The sequence below is a fragment of the Lampetra planeri genome, chromosome 4 (genome assembly GCF_965212315.1).
Source record: "Lampetra planeri chromosome 4, kcLamPlan1.2.h2, whole genome shotgun sequence".
Taxonomy (NCBI): Eukaryota; Metazoa; Chordata; class Hyperoartia; order Petromyzontiformes; family Petromyzontidae; genus Lampetra; species Lampetra planeri.
Window position 1 is genome coordinate 21,900,278 of NC_136110.1, and position 13,409 is coordinate 21,913,686.

General features: G+C 45.2%; 1 protein-coding gene across 6 annotated transcripts in view; it reads right to left on the reverse strand.

Annotated features, from left to right (window-relative positions):
- Positions 1-13,409, reverse strand: part of TRNAU1AP (tRNA selenocysteine 1 associated protein 1) — a 28,774-nt gene that overhangs the window by 12,004 nt on the left and 3,361 nt on the right. For all 6 annotated transcript variants that reach the window (XM_078593534.1, XM_078593535.1, XM_078593539.1 and 3 more), the window contains exons 2-3: positions 1,866-1,963; positions 81-180 (exon numbers count right to left, since the gene is read on the reverse strand). In XM_078593534.1, coding sequence (XP_078449660.1) covers positions 81-180; positions 1,866-1,951 — 186 coding nt within the window. In that variant the 5' untranslated portion in view covers positions 1,952-1,963. The remainder of the gene's footprint in view (positions 1-80; positions 181-1,865; positions 1,964-13,409) is intronic.

The following is a 13,409-nucleotide window of genomic DNA, read 5'->3' on the forward strand; positions in this document are numbered from 1 at the left end:
TGCTGTGTCGAGCGTTGCAGGGAGGAGGCCGCTCTGCATGGAGCCGTTGGGGCGCGTGGAGCCACGTCGTCCGCACTGACCGGGTTGGATCCGGGAAGCGCCTTCCCATTGAGCCTGTGCAGGCACCGCTCCGCGCTCGACTGGTCCGAGAACTCCACAAAGCAGTACCCAGCCGGGCCGCTGTGAACGCAAAACACACGGAGACGCAGATCGCCTGCTTGAGCCTGTGGACCATAAACTAAACGATATTTATTTTAACAGGTAAGACCCACGGAGCTATATAGCTCTTTTTCAGAAGCGACCTGGCACACAAATGATGGCTCAACAAAGTGGCTCATCACGTTGAAATTTATAGCAGCCAAATACTCTAAACGCGTGTTGATTCTAAATCTTCTTGGTTCTTTCGGTAAAGTCGCGTAGAAGGGAAATAATAAAATAATAAAAATAAAACATAATAAAATACTTATTTTCCTTAAAAACCAAGAAGATGAATCCCTGCAGTCACGAAAGCTTTAAATAGAAATTTGATTCTAAATGTGAAGGGAAAAACCGGAGGACCCGGAGAAACAACACATGACCATGGGGATAACATGCAAACTCCAAATATATCGGTATCGGGATCGAACCCACGACCTCCTGAATAGCAGGCGAGGACACCCTGAGGTTACAGCTATCCGATAATCTAAGTAATCAATTACTCTACCCATTTAATCTTAATTATTATTATAACTATGCTTGTTCACCCAAGAAAGTCTCAGTCTCAAGACTTTTTTTCGGAAGGACTCCATTAGGTTTTCACAGTAGTTGCAATGTATGTTGAACTTCTTTTGGCCATATGCCAACAGTGCTAATTGGAGGTGCACAAAAAGCGTTCCAGGTGGTCGTAGAAGCGCATCTGGATGCACGCGATGCATTCATCATCTTTGTTCGATGGCTATGTGTAATCCCGATTGAGTCATGTGCAGGTAAATTTTCAGCAGCATTGGGATGTTTTGTCCAATACCAGTAACAATATATATTTTTAGCTATGGGATGACACTGGATTGCCTGGAGGAAACTCACTAAATGCAGAAAGGCGCACGAGTCGGGAACCAAACTGAGGAACTTCTCACTGAGGCATGAGCGTTACGCCCCGGCCATGACTAATCAGATAATGCAAAAGAGTTGGGTGGTGATGGGCAGGGTTGGTCAGAATCAGAATCTTTATTGACACTGGAGGAATCCGATGAACTATAAAGCTATCTTTCACAGAGCTGGTGATGTCATCATCGGAGCTTTGTGCTAGGTGGGGCTTTAGAAGGGGGGGGGGGGGTTCAGCCTGTGGGCGGCAGGATGCGGGGACGGCGAGCAATTTGGAAAAAATCGATCAACTTCATTAAGAATGGTGCCAGCATTAGCCAAGACACTGCTTTTGAATGACGTTCATCCTTGGTTGGGAACTGAAACAGAGTCTACTGGAAAAGAGTGTAGTTTTCAAAAAGAGCAGACACTGCATAAGTTTAAGATTTGTTTTTTATCAGTTGAGAATTCAAGCGACCAGTATAGTCTCATTTACAAGAGTCACTGGGGGCATTCGTCTACCAGGAGGGGGCAAAAATGGATGCTATGTATAATCCAAAAAGCGTAATTTGCGGGTCATTTTGAAAATGTGGACCCTGCCATCGGCACAGAATGGCCTACTCTTGCGAATGACATTGCGTGATCTTTAACATCCACTGCGAAGCGGATGGTGCACAGCATTATTGCTACAACCGCAGCAATAACCAGGGAGGCCGCCGGACTCGAACCGCACGCCTCTACAAGCGGCGAACGTGCTACCGCTGAACCGAGTCACCTCCCCAGCAGTCCGCGGGCAGGAGGCTCACCCAGTGTGTTTGTTCCTGATGATCTTCACGGTGACCACACTCTCTCCCTGGGAGGCAAACGCGTTCAGCACAAACGTCTCGTCCATGTATGGGTCCAGCTGCGCACACAAACAGGGGCATGCGAAGCGTCGGTCTCGATGGGGGTCACGGGGACAAGGCCAGGAGGTCATCACGGCCAACGCCATTAGCGCCACCGCACTTCGTCGTCGCTTCCTTCCTTTCAGACAGATCGTACGGCCGTTGCGCAATCGACACCCGACTGTCACATGTGCATCGTTCCCACCATGCTTTGGCAAAGAGGGAAAACACTGCAAGGCTGTATGGCCACTGGGCAGCGAACAAATCTATACGGATGTTTGGGCATTACCTCCTGGTACATGTGGATTTAGTTTGTGGATTCCTCGCACGTGCCAAAATATATATTTTTGACAAATAACCAACGAATGTAGTGCAACATGAATTTATGCAGCCAAAATGTTCCTGAAAAAGAGTCCCGAGTCACAGCCGAGGCTATTATTGGTTGTCAAAATACATTAATTATTAATTTAATTTAGTAATAAATACGAGCTTTCTTGAGGTGTGCTTATGTCATGACCCCTTGGTCTCTCTGCTATTAAGTGACGGATGCCTGCTACTCAACAGCACCAAAAAAACACGCTGAAGGTGGCGACTGGAATGTTTGTTAACACTTTTCCATGAAGGTAACTGCTGATGACACAATGGCGCTGTACATTACACAGCTGTGTTTGAGTTCCTCTTTCAAGTCACTGGTTGCAGAGTGCCGCGCGTCCGTATCACAAACACTGGCAGAGATGTACACCTCATGCGTCGATGTCCTTGACCAATGCCCTCTTTGCTGCCATGCTGCTTCTTAAAAGGAAAATTCGACCCAAAATAATTCGTAATAATTATCATGCTTTTCATCGACACTGCCTTGTAACAGACAATTGGATTGCATGCCGATGCAGAGCGGAAAGAGGGCTGGAATAGACTCTTTTGGTCATTATTTTGTTCCATAAAACTGGGAACGTTTAACAAGTGTTGACACATTAACGGTTTTCAATTGACGTGCGAGCAGATTTTTTAAAGGACAGACAAACAAACTCTTGACTTCCTTTGTCTGATACTCAATACCTACTCCATAGAAACTGGGTCATTTTTCAAGTTTCTCAACACTTCCGGGTTTTTTAATGGTCCTTCAGTGTGAAATGCAAACTCAAACTACGTCGGTCATGCTCAATCCCCTCGCTGCTCTGAAGACGGGAGATCGTCTGAAACATTGGCCGATTCTATGTGTTTGTCGCAAGGCAGTATTAATGACGTTTCATGGACTCTATTTACTTATTTATGGAGCCTGCGCACCATCGTCTCTCCGTTCTGCCCGGCACGAGTTTGAATCTTCATGAATGACCCACATTCCGGATATCACTGCAGTGAAAAAAATGTAAGCATACAACTGTCTCGTCACAGCGTCATCACTGCAATGTGCCTCAAATAACTTGAAAGCGCCTTTCTTCTCGTCATTAATGAAGGGGTCGAGCGGCGGCGATATGACGAACCAGACGACCAGAATTTAATTTCTGGGCATGGCTAACATCAGTAGCAAGCGATATCAGAACCAGCCACGCGTTATCCCCCCCCCCCGACCTCTGCCTACTTCAACCCACGACCCCCGTGGTGAAGTAAGGCAAAGAAACCCCCGTCGGTGTTTAGAATGGCTGGAAATTTTGGTTTGATCTCATGAACCGAAGAAACCTGTGATACACAGTCGAGGTACATATGTGCTACTTTGAAGCAGTTTTTTTTTGGTTTGCGGTTTCATTTTAATACTACAGTATGTGGGAAAGGTGGCTGGATTGCTCAAGGGCCTGATCGTTAGTCAGAGCCCGAAGTTGGCACCGCCAAGATCCTGGGTTCAAATTGGGTTTTCAGCTGTGCGTAAATAAACTGGGTTCATTCTAGTGAGCTCCAGCTTCTCCAGCAGTCTCCAAACGCTTCTCAGAATTAGCAGCAAATACCAAGACGTCAGCAATTACCAGCAAAACGCCTGGTTAACCAATAAGGAACCATCCCATGACCGCACCCTGACATTGATCAGCCTCCCATTGTATCTCTTCCAGATGGCCATTCCACTGGTATAGCCACAGAAGGGTTCCACAACTACTTCGTAAAAAGAGATGTTGAATAGTTTAGGCATCAGAAGGCATCCATGTTGCATTCCAAGGTGAACAGGGAATGACTCCAGCTTACCCGGGCCTGCCCACCATAATGAAGGTGCTTAATTATCATGGGCAGATGGTCAGCCACCCCCAAAAGCACAAATCCTGGCCTTTTGAGACATTGACTGGGTCAAGAAAGAAGGGGTGTAATTGTTCATAAATGACAAAGACCCCCCATGTAGACAAGTGACAATCGCACCTATAAATGTCGACATGGCACATGAGGAGGTGGGTGGGCAGCACAACGCCCGACCGTCTTTGTCTCTCCAATACTGATGTTCACACAACACAAGGCACTCTTTTAAGGATGAGTCGACCTAGGAGAAGCCCAGAACCGGTTCGGATAATCACCACCAGTTGTATTGGTCGTGAGCAGGAGAGCAGCTCGGGTCACCGACGTCACAACACAGCACCCTAACCCCTGCTCCAAAGCTCCCCAAATGTGTGTGTATATATACACTTACACAGAAGAAGCAGTGGTATAGTGGTGGGTAAGGGCTCTGCATTATGAACCTGGTAACCTGAGTTTGATACCCAGTCACAGCTAACATCCAGTAGAGGATGATCACTGAACCGGTCCTGAAACCCCAGGCTTGCCCCACCCCCCCCCTTCACAAACCCACACAGACCAACATGGTGTCAATCCACCAGGGGATTTACAAAGTGCTGAAAATTTGTGTAATTATTATGAGACATACACACACATATATACGATCAACTGTCAGTTCGATAAAAAAAACACAGATTTTTGTTTAATCAACTTGCACTCCAAGAAGGCCGTGCAAATGATGGGCTGTAACATTTATTTTTTACGTGCAGCGACAAATATGGGAAGGAGGCTGTTCTCGACGTTCACGTTCCCCACAATGACAAAGGCGGTCACCGCGTCGCGCGCTTTCAGATGCGTTTCTGCGGCCGTCTGTGCAACGCTCTTCCTTCCGGTATTAGGAAGCCACTGGAGCTATGCACTTTTAAATCTAGATTTAAAACTATTTTCTTTAGAACTGCTTTGTCTGTGTAGTTTGTTGTCCTTCCCCCACACCTCAAATTAGCACGGTTGGTTACGTATGGCGTGAAAGAAGTTCAACATACATACATTCATACATACGACAATCAATGATTATTTTGTGTCATTCGCGTTACTGTAAAAAGTAACCCATCGTCACAAAGTTTCCCCAATGTCACTTTAAAGAAGTCAGAGCGCCGATGCCCTGGGGGGCCAAAACCGCCTCTCTCTGTGCCATGGCATGTTGCCATTCGTTACGCTCCATTCACAACCGGGCGCCCCCCCCCTCACCAGAACGGTGAGCAGGGCGGGTGAGAGCAGGGCGTCGTCGCCTTAAATCAGAATGAGCATTCCGACGATGCTCGCCCGCCCACCCATTGTTTGCATGGGGGGCGGGGGAATTGCACGTTCGCTCTGCTCAATAAAATCGGTTCATCGCGGTGTTAAGATCCAGGCGGGGTCTGCCTCGCCACTGCTTTGGCCGAGAAGCCGAGGAGGCGGGGGGGGGCATCGGTTTGGCAGATGCCGCCGAGTCTTGGAACCACTTTTTACGATGAGCTCGTAGGCTAACGGAGGGGGGGTTGGTCAGTCGGTCGTCCCAACTGGGGTAGCAAATGCTATGAGTATCCACCGTTTGCAGAAAGCTCGGCATACATACATTATTTCTTGCTTGCTATTTTACCAGGTAAGGCCCACTGAGCTATTCGACTCTTTTTCAGAGGCGACTTGGCTATCACAAACGATAGCTCAACAAAGTGGCTTATCGCGTGGAAATGTATAGCAGCCAAATACTCTAAATGCATGTTTCTAAACATTGGAGGAAGAAAAACTGGAGGACCCGGAGAAAAATCCACGCGACTACGGGGAGAATATGCAAACTCAAAATATACAAGCATCAGGGTCGGGATCGGACTCGTTACCTCCTGCCTACCAGGCGAGGGAGTTAACAATTCACCATGGTGGCACCATTAACGGCTGTTTCATATACATACTTTATATTTGTTATATTACGTAAATGTTTTCGTAACAGACGTATATTTCCAAAATTAAAATTATTTGTTGAACGTACCCTTTATTACCGACCACTTTACACAGCTACCACCGTGACCTTGCTATTGTACACATCTGCGATCCAGAGATGCAATGCTCCAAGAAAATGATTATTGGCATTATCCACCCAGGGTAATACTAATAAGGCATGTTGGGGCCAAAGGCTCAATAGCTAATCGACTGTGATTTCAGGAATCAGGGATGAAGCCACTGTGCTGTTTAAATGTAATGTTGAAGTTATTTCGCACCGTACGTAGCCAAACGGAGGTGCTGTGAAGGACTGAGAAAATGTGACCTGCAGATATTTCTTAGCTAGATCTGAAGCTGAATTAACAGGGCAGTGCTCATCTGTGACCCCAAGCCAGTGGTAGAACTGGAAAGTCCACATTCCTAAATCCAAAAACAGGTCTCAACAGCTACCTATTATTAGGCCATCTGATTAATCACAACCCACAGATTCGATGATTTTCTTTCTCATGATTCAGTGTCGCAATTCGATCCTGTGTACAACTATGCTCACTTGCATGAGCCTAAATTTAATGCGAGTATCTGGATTGCTAAAAAGTGCACAATCATTCTCAAATCCACAATATCACACGTGCATTGAATGCAAAACTGTAATGAATCGATGCATCACACTTCTTTACTTGTTGAAGCACTTCTTTATTCTAAAGTGAACGGCCTATGCAATTTGGTTCCCAACATAGGAATAGGAATATAACTGAGCAACGCCAAAGTTTATAGAAGCAAGGAAATATAGAATAATGTATTTACATTGTAAGATTTAACTTTACAAGGTCAAAACAAGGGCTCTGTACTTAAGAAGTGAAATGTAGACTTTAAAGATGACTAAAGCTCGATTATAGCATCTTACGCGTAACCTGCAGCCATGCCTTCGCCCACTCTAAATCAGCATTGACACATTGCAGGCGAGGCAAATTACTTGGTTTGGAACGATGGGGGTCACACATTTTATCAGTGCACGTGACGACACTAAAGCAGAACTATAGGCTGGCCCTACCTTAAAGGTGAAACCAAACAACTTCCTGGCTATACATTTTGGGCATCCAAAGTAGAAATTGTTTGCTTTTAGACTCGGATATATTTCTACCCAAATGTTACCTTTTCAATCCTCCTAAAACATCATCAGAGCATACACAAATCACGACCGTCTGGAATACCCTTGCCACTCATCGACACCATGGTCCCCTCCCTTCACTCTCCCCCACTCTTTACTTCTCTATTAAACCAGGACAGAGCATTCTCGCACCTGGAATTAACTCTTATTCTGGCATCTCTTGCTCCCGCATGTTTGCGTCGTATTTTTCGATGTGCGTGCGTTTGTCACTCTTAGACTAACGTGCACGGATTATACTCTTTGGTTTTTTCGGCAAAGTCACGTAGGTAAAAAATAAAATTAATGAAAACAACTAAATTAAATCACGACGTTTCGGAGGCAACACAAGCTTCCGTTTTCAGGTGGAACCGTTACAGCCAAAGTCACTACAGTGTTGAATCCTTGCAGTCACGAAAGCTTCAAATTTAGAATAAGTGAACGGCTTAGTTGCACCTGTACATGACATTTGCTGGCACTTCTTGCTCTCAAATTAGCACTATTTTGTTTTTGATTCACGTGTTTCATTTACGCCCGTTAAAAACCTCGTTAGTTGTGCAATATTCCTCAAGGACCCTGAATACTCGTTCTTTGCAATATTTCTATTGTTGTCTTTGTTTTGTTCTTCTTGTGCTCATGCACCATGGGTCTTCTTCTTAGGTTTTTTCGGTAAAGTCACGTAGAAAGTAAAATAAAATAAAAACAAAAATCACGACGTTTCAGAGGCAACACAAGTCTCCGTCATCAGGTGGGACCGTCACAGCCAGATTAGCTGTATCACCATGGGTCTCCCTGGCAAAGGAGCTGGGAAACTGGCTAAATGGGATCATCCGTGTAAAAACATATATAATAAACTTTAATTTGATCCCATCTGTGAAAGATGTGATTCCTGACATGCAATACCCTGGTGTCTACAAACTAGGTTGTGTCTGCGGTAGCAGTTACATTGGGCAAACGAAACGACATGTCTCGGACCGTGTTCGCGAACACAAGGCAGATTTGAAACACGGCAGAACCAATACCTCTGCCGTGGCTGATCATTGTTTGAACACGGTGGGCTCACACGATAGTCTTTTCCGAGACCAAGGTACTCTACAAACCTTCGGGCTACCATCAAAGATTTGTCATAAAGCCATCCAGATTTATAAACGCAGACTTAACTTCAACCGAGAAGATGGATACAATTTAAGCAATCATTGGAAGGACGTGATCAACCAGGTAAAGTTTTAACTGCTTTGATGTTCCCTTCCTACCTGCCAATATTAGCCGACTCTCAAATTTCCGGGCCCTCGCTGAGCTTACATTTACACTTACAAGCGGATTGTGTTGCGATCGAAGTTTCGTGATCTTTCATTTTTTCTACCTACGTGACTTTACCGAAAGAACCAAAGAGTATGGATTCCTGCAGTCACGAAAGCTTCAAATCAAGAATAAACTTAAACTTCTCATACCACATTCTCTGTATTATTACATGCACTTTTTCCTGCCTGTATTTTAAAGCAATGGTTCTGGGTGCGTCTTATAATCCAGTAGGTTGTGTGCATGTGTGAGACCACAATGGCACAAGTTTTAGGTGTGTGTCTTACTTTTTAGCGTCTTAGAATCCAGAGAATTACCTACGATAATCACCCAGAAATGTCTGTCCGTCCCGCGCATGACGTCACTCACATGAGGCCCCCCCCGCACGTGACGTCACTCCACATGAGGCCCACCCCCCCTCAATAATATTCATGAGTGGGTGGATTTTTACACTAACACAAAGGTCAAGCTGAATCAAATAATTTATTACGCAGTCGCTTCAAATATGACGTTTCTTTACAGAAAGTGACGGTAAAAAATAAATCTACGCAGCACAGCGCTACATCCGTGCGTGACGTCACTGCAAAAGAGCCCCCCTACCCTAATTAATATTCATGCCCACGTGGAAATTTACACTAACGCACAAGAAGGTCGCGCACTCCACATGCCGCACCCCTCCCCAATAACCATTAGTGGGTGACGTCACTCCACATGGGGCAACCCCACCCCCCCTCATTAATAATCATGAGCTGAACAATTTTTCTATTGAAAATTTCATATTTACTGCAATATACACCCATCCTTGGACGGGCAAAAAAGCTAGTATGGTAAATATACACGAATGCTCTCACATGTGATCCATATGGGTCAAACTGCCACAAGATTCTGTTCTTCATGATAATACGTACAGTATACCATTTCTGCAAGCTCAATTCTGGTTAGCATTTCACCAATTCCATCATCCCCTCTTGGGTCAATTTGTACCACTTTGCCACCAGTCAACAGCGCTCATCTTCTGAAGACACCAGCCATCACCATGGGAATGTGGTATTCCCACCACTGGCCCAGGGCCACCAATGGAGACATGCCTACCCAATGATTATTCGAGCAGGACAACATGTTGACTCCGACTATGGCGTCACTATTCACGGGGCAAATGGACATTTGTTCACAGCGGTGAGTGATGAGTGGACTCAGTGTGAGTCCTGGAATGCCCAGAGGCAGTGAGGAGGCAAGGCGTTAGCAGCGGGGGAGAATGCTGGCCGGCTCGAGATCTCGGCAAATAATCAAGCAAACAAATCAAGCTGCACACACTGCCACGGCATAAACAACTCTGCACAGGTGAGGTGTGCATGGACACCCACCAACAGTGGCTATTAATACATCGCACATGCACAGTCCTTTAGTCAATCGGCTAATGGGGTTGAAGGCCTCCCCGCAACATGTTATTTGACCATATTCACCACTCTGGTCAGTGGGGGTTGATCAAGGCAGGGAGCAGACATGGGATCACATAAAGTTCAGTACAATCATGTAATTTGCTGCACTGCTCTCTGCAACGTGGCCCAACAGCAGCCTGTAATACCTATCTTATACGCGATGGTCACCCATCCAAGCAATGTTCAGACTCAACCCTGCATATTCGCTCGTAGGCATGGGAAGACAACACTCAAAAATCACGTGGGAGGTCAACAACCCACTTGAAGTACTACTTCAAACTGGCCTCCCCGTAGCTCTTAAGACCGAGGCCTATTATGCGATCCACCAATCCCACAAGAAAAACTCATCAATCTGAAACATTACGAAAGGAGCGATGTTTCTCTCTGCCTGGTAACCCCTCCTGTGTTCCCCTGAACTTGGAAGCTGCACTGTCAATAAATACTCGGTAACGATGAAGCAGAGCACATGGTAAAAAAAAATATCCCTGCGTATAATTAGACGCAGGCCAGGGCGAGGCAATGCGATGCTGCCTACAGGGTAACTCAAGTTCTCAGAATGCCACCATGCTCCAGCCAACCCAGAAGCATCCATGACCTCAACGGCACAGCTACACAGCTACGCAGCTCTGCACTTCATTAACCAGGGCAGCACACGTGAACTGTGCCTGCAGATGTCATTCAGGAATAACTTTCAAACTCATTCCACACAAAGTGCTTGCCACAAAAATGAGCCACCATACCTTGCCCATCTCGTCAAGGAGAATGAACAATCACGCAAACTTCGGTCATTCCCGCAGCGGCTTTTGACGAGCCATCGGGCAAAAATGGTTGTAGCATCGCGCGCTTTTGCGGCCGTCTGGAACGCTCTTCCTTCCGATATTAGGAAGCCATTGGCGCTATGCACTTTCAAATCTAGATTGAAAATGTATTTCTTTAGAACTTATTTTTGCATTGAGTGTGTTGTGCTTCTCATGCACTAACATAGTACATACATTGCAGACTGTCCAGCGGTATGTCCTCGTTTTAATGGAGGGGACATTGACTTACGTATAGTACAGTTCATGTCCAATGAAGGTTAACTTTGTACGAGCTAGTGTATTCTCTGAATTGTAGGTAGGATGCTCCGGAAAGTAAGACGCACCCAAAACTTGTGCTGGTGTCAATAAAGTCATACAGATCTGGTCTCGCACACATACACACCTATGGGATTATACGATTCACCTCGAACTTTTGCTTTAAAATACAGATTAAGAAAATATTATCATCCGGAGAGCATGATATCGCTTGTGCGTAATATCGCACGAGCGAAAATATGTAAATTCACGACAGCGCCTGTTACGCTCATGATACAAGCATCAACCCGTCACGTGACAAGCGACCGCGTCGACTCTCTATGACGCACGTGAGCGATTCACACAACCGCTGAGGCTCTTACGTTCCACGTGGTCCACGACGACAGAAATATATAACCAATCCAGGACCTCAAAAAATGCATTGAATGATAAGAGTTGCATTACATGTATAGTACCATTGTTGTCCTTCCCCTACACCTCCAATTTGCACGGTTGGCTACGGACGGTGCGAAAGAAGTTCAACATACATACATCGACGTTTTTCAAGATATGCTGCACGTACACAAGACACACAAAAGATAAAGAACCCCTGTTTAAACCTTAAACATTTGGGGCAAGTGCTGTTAGCGAGCACCTATGGTAGATGGAACGTCACTGAGGGGGTGGATGGCCAGCACCACGTCTGACCAGCACCACATCTGGCCACCTTCATCTCCCGAGTGGCAATGTTTACACACTGTACCAGATACACATTTGAGGCCGAGTCGACCTAGGGGAGATCCAGGACCAGTTCAGATATTCGTTACTGATGTTGGCCGTGAACGAGAATCTAACTCGGGTGGGGGCTCGTACAGCAGCATGTTCACCGCTACTTTACCATTCCACCATGATATATTCAATGATATACGTATGTACATGACATCTATACAAAAACACAAACATGTTGAATATACTGGAAACACGTTAACATGCGCATACATACACACAGTACACATTTACATAAAACTCTATCCGATTCCTGGAGAGATTGATTGCATATCAAATACCACTGTGGCTGGCCTTTGTCGACTATGAAAAGGAATTTGACTCGGTGGAAATTAATGCATCCATCGAAACATTCACAAGCAAAGGACTGCATTTTTTCTAAACGAATAATAAAAACCATTCATGTAAATGGAACAGCTGTAATGAAAATGCATGAGCCGGACAAGGTGACAGGCTCCGTGTAAAATAATTCATGGCAACATAAAAATATGCTTTCCTAAAACTGGATTGGAAAAACAAAGGCATAGATATACAGAAGATGCAGAAAATATTAGCAATCTCACATTATAGAAACATGTGTTTAGATTATTTGGCGCCTATAAAAGTCCACGTGATAAGCCACTTTGTTGAGCTATCAACTTGTGGCCAGATCGCTTCTGAAAAATAACTAATAGTTCAATGTGGGATTTATCTGGTAAAATAAAAAGTTTCGTTTTAAGTTAATTTATTTTATGTGATTTGCTAACATTTCCTATACCTGTTTGTTGGAGTAACTTTCTGACCCAACCCTTACTGGACATCTGTGAAAAGGAGCTTCATAACTCATCGGATTTCTCCAAGATAGACTCCGATTCTGAAATGAACTGCTGGAAAAGGTTGGTCTCAAGACAAAATAGGCTTCGGCAAGGTAAGGTAATTTACCCTTTTTACCGGGTAAGGTAAAGGGAACGGTAAAGGTAGCGTGGAAGAATGATGCTACCCGGTAAACACCTTGTTTACCGCAAACACCTTGTTTACCGCAAACACCTTGTTTACCGCAAACACCTTGTTTACCGCAAACACCTTGTTTACCGCAAACACCTTGTTTACCGCTCGCTAAAACCTCCGTGGGCGCAGTCCGTGGCCTCCATTTAAAATTGGAATGATCGAGAGTATTCTATATGAATAAAGCGCTCTTCCTAAAATGTACCTGTTAAACCGTTTTAATGTGTAGTACCCCAGTAATTACCCTGTAATCGGGTAATTTGTATGGGGTAAGGGTAAAACGTAGGGTAAAGGTAGGCTCGTTGCTTTTGACCTTTGACCTTTACCTTGCTAAAGGTAAAAGGTAAGGGTAGTGTGATTGTATTGTGGTAAGGTAAAAGGAAGGGTAAAGGTAGAATCGTTGTTTTTACCTTTGACCTTACCTTGCCGAGGCCTAAGACAAAATACGAGCCGATCAAAAGTCACATACAAGTGTGCCAAACACAGTAGAGCATGCCTGTTGACGGGACACACGTGGAAAACGCGACGAAGCTTGTGTACCCAGGTGCCCTCCGGTTGCCTGGGTGAAAAGTGGGCTTGTGTCCTTTGCATAATC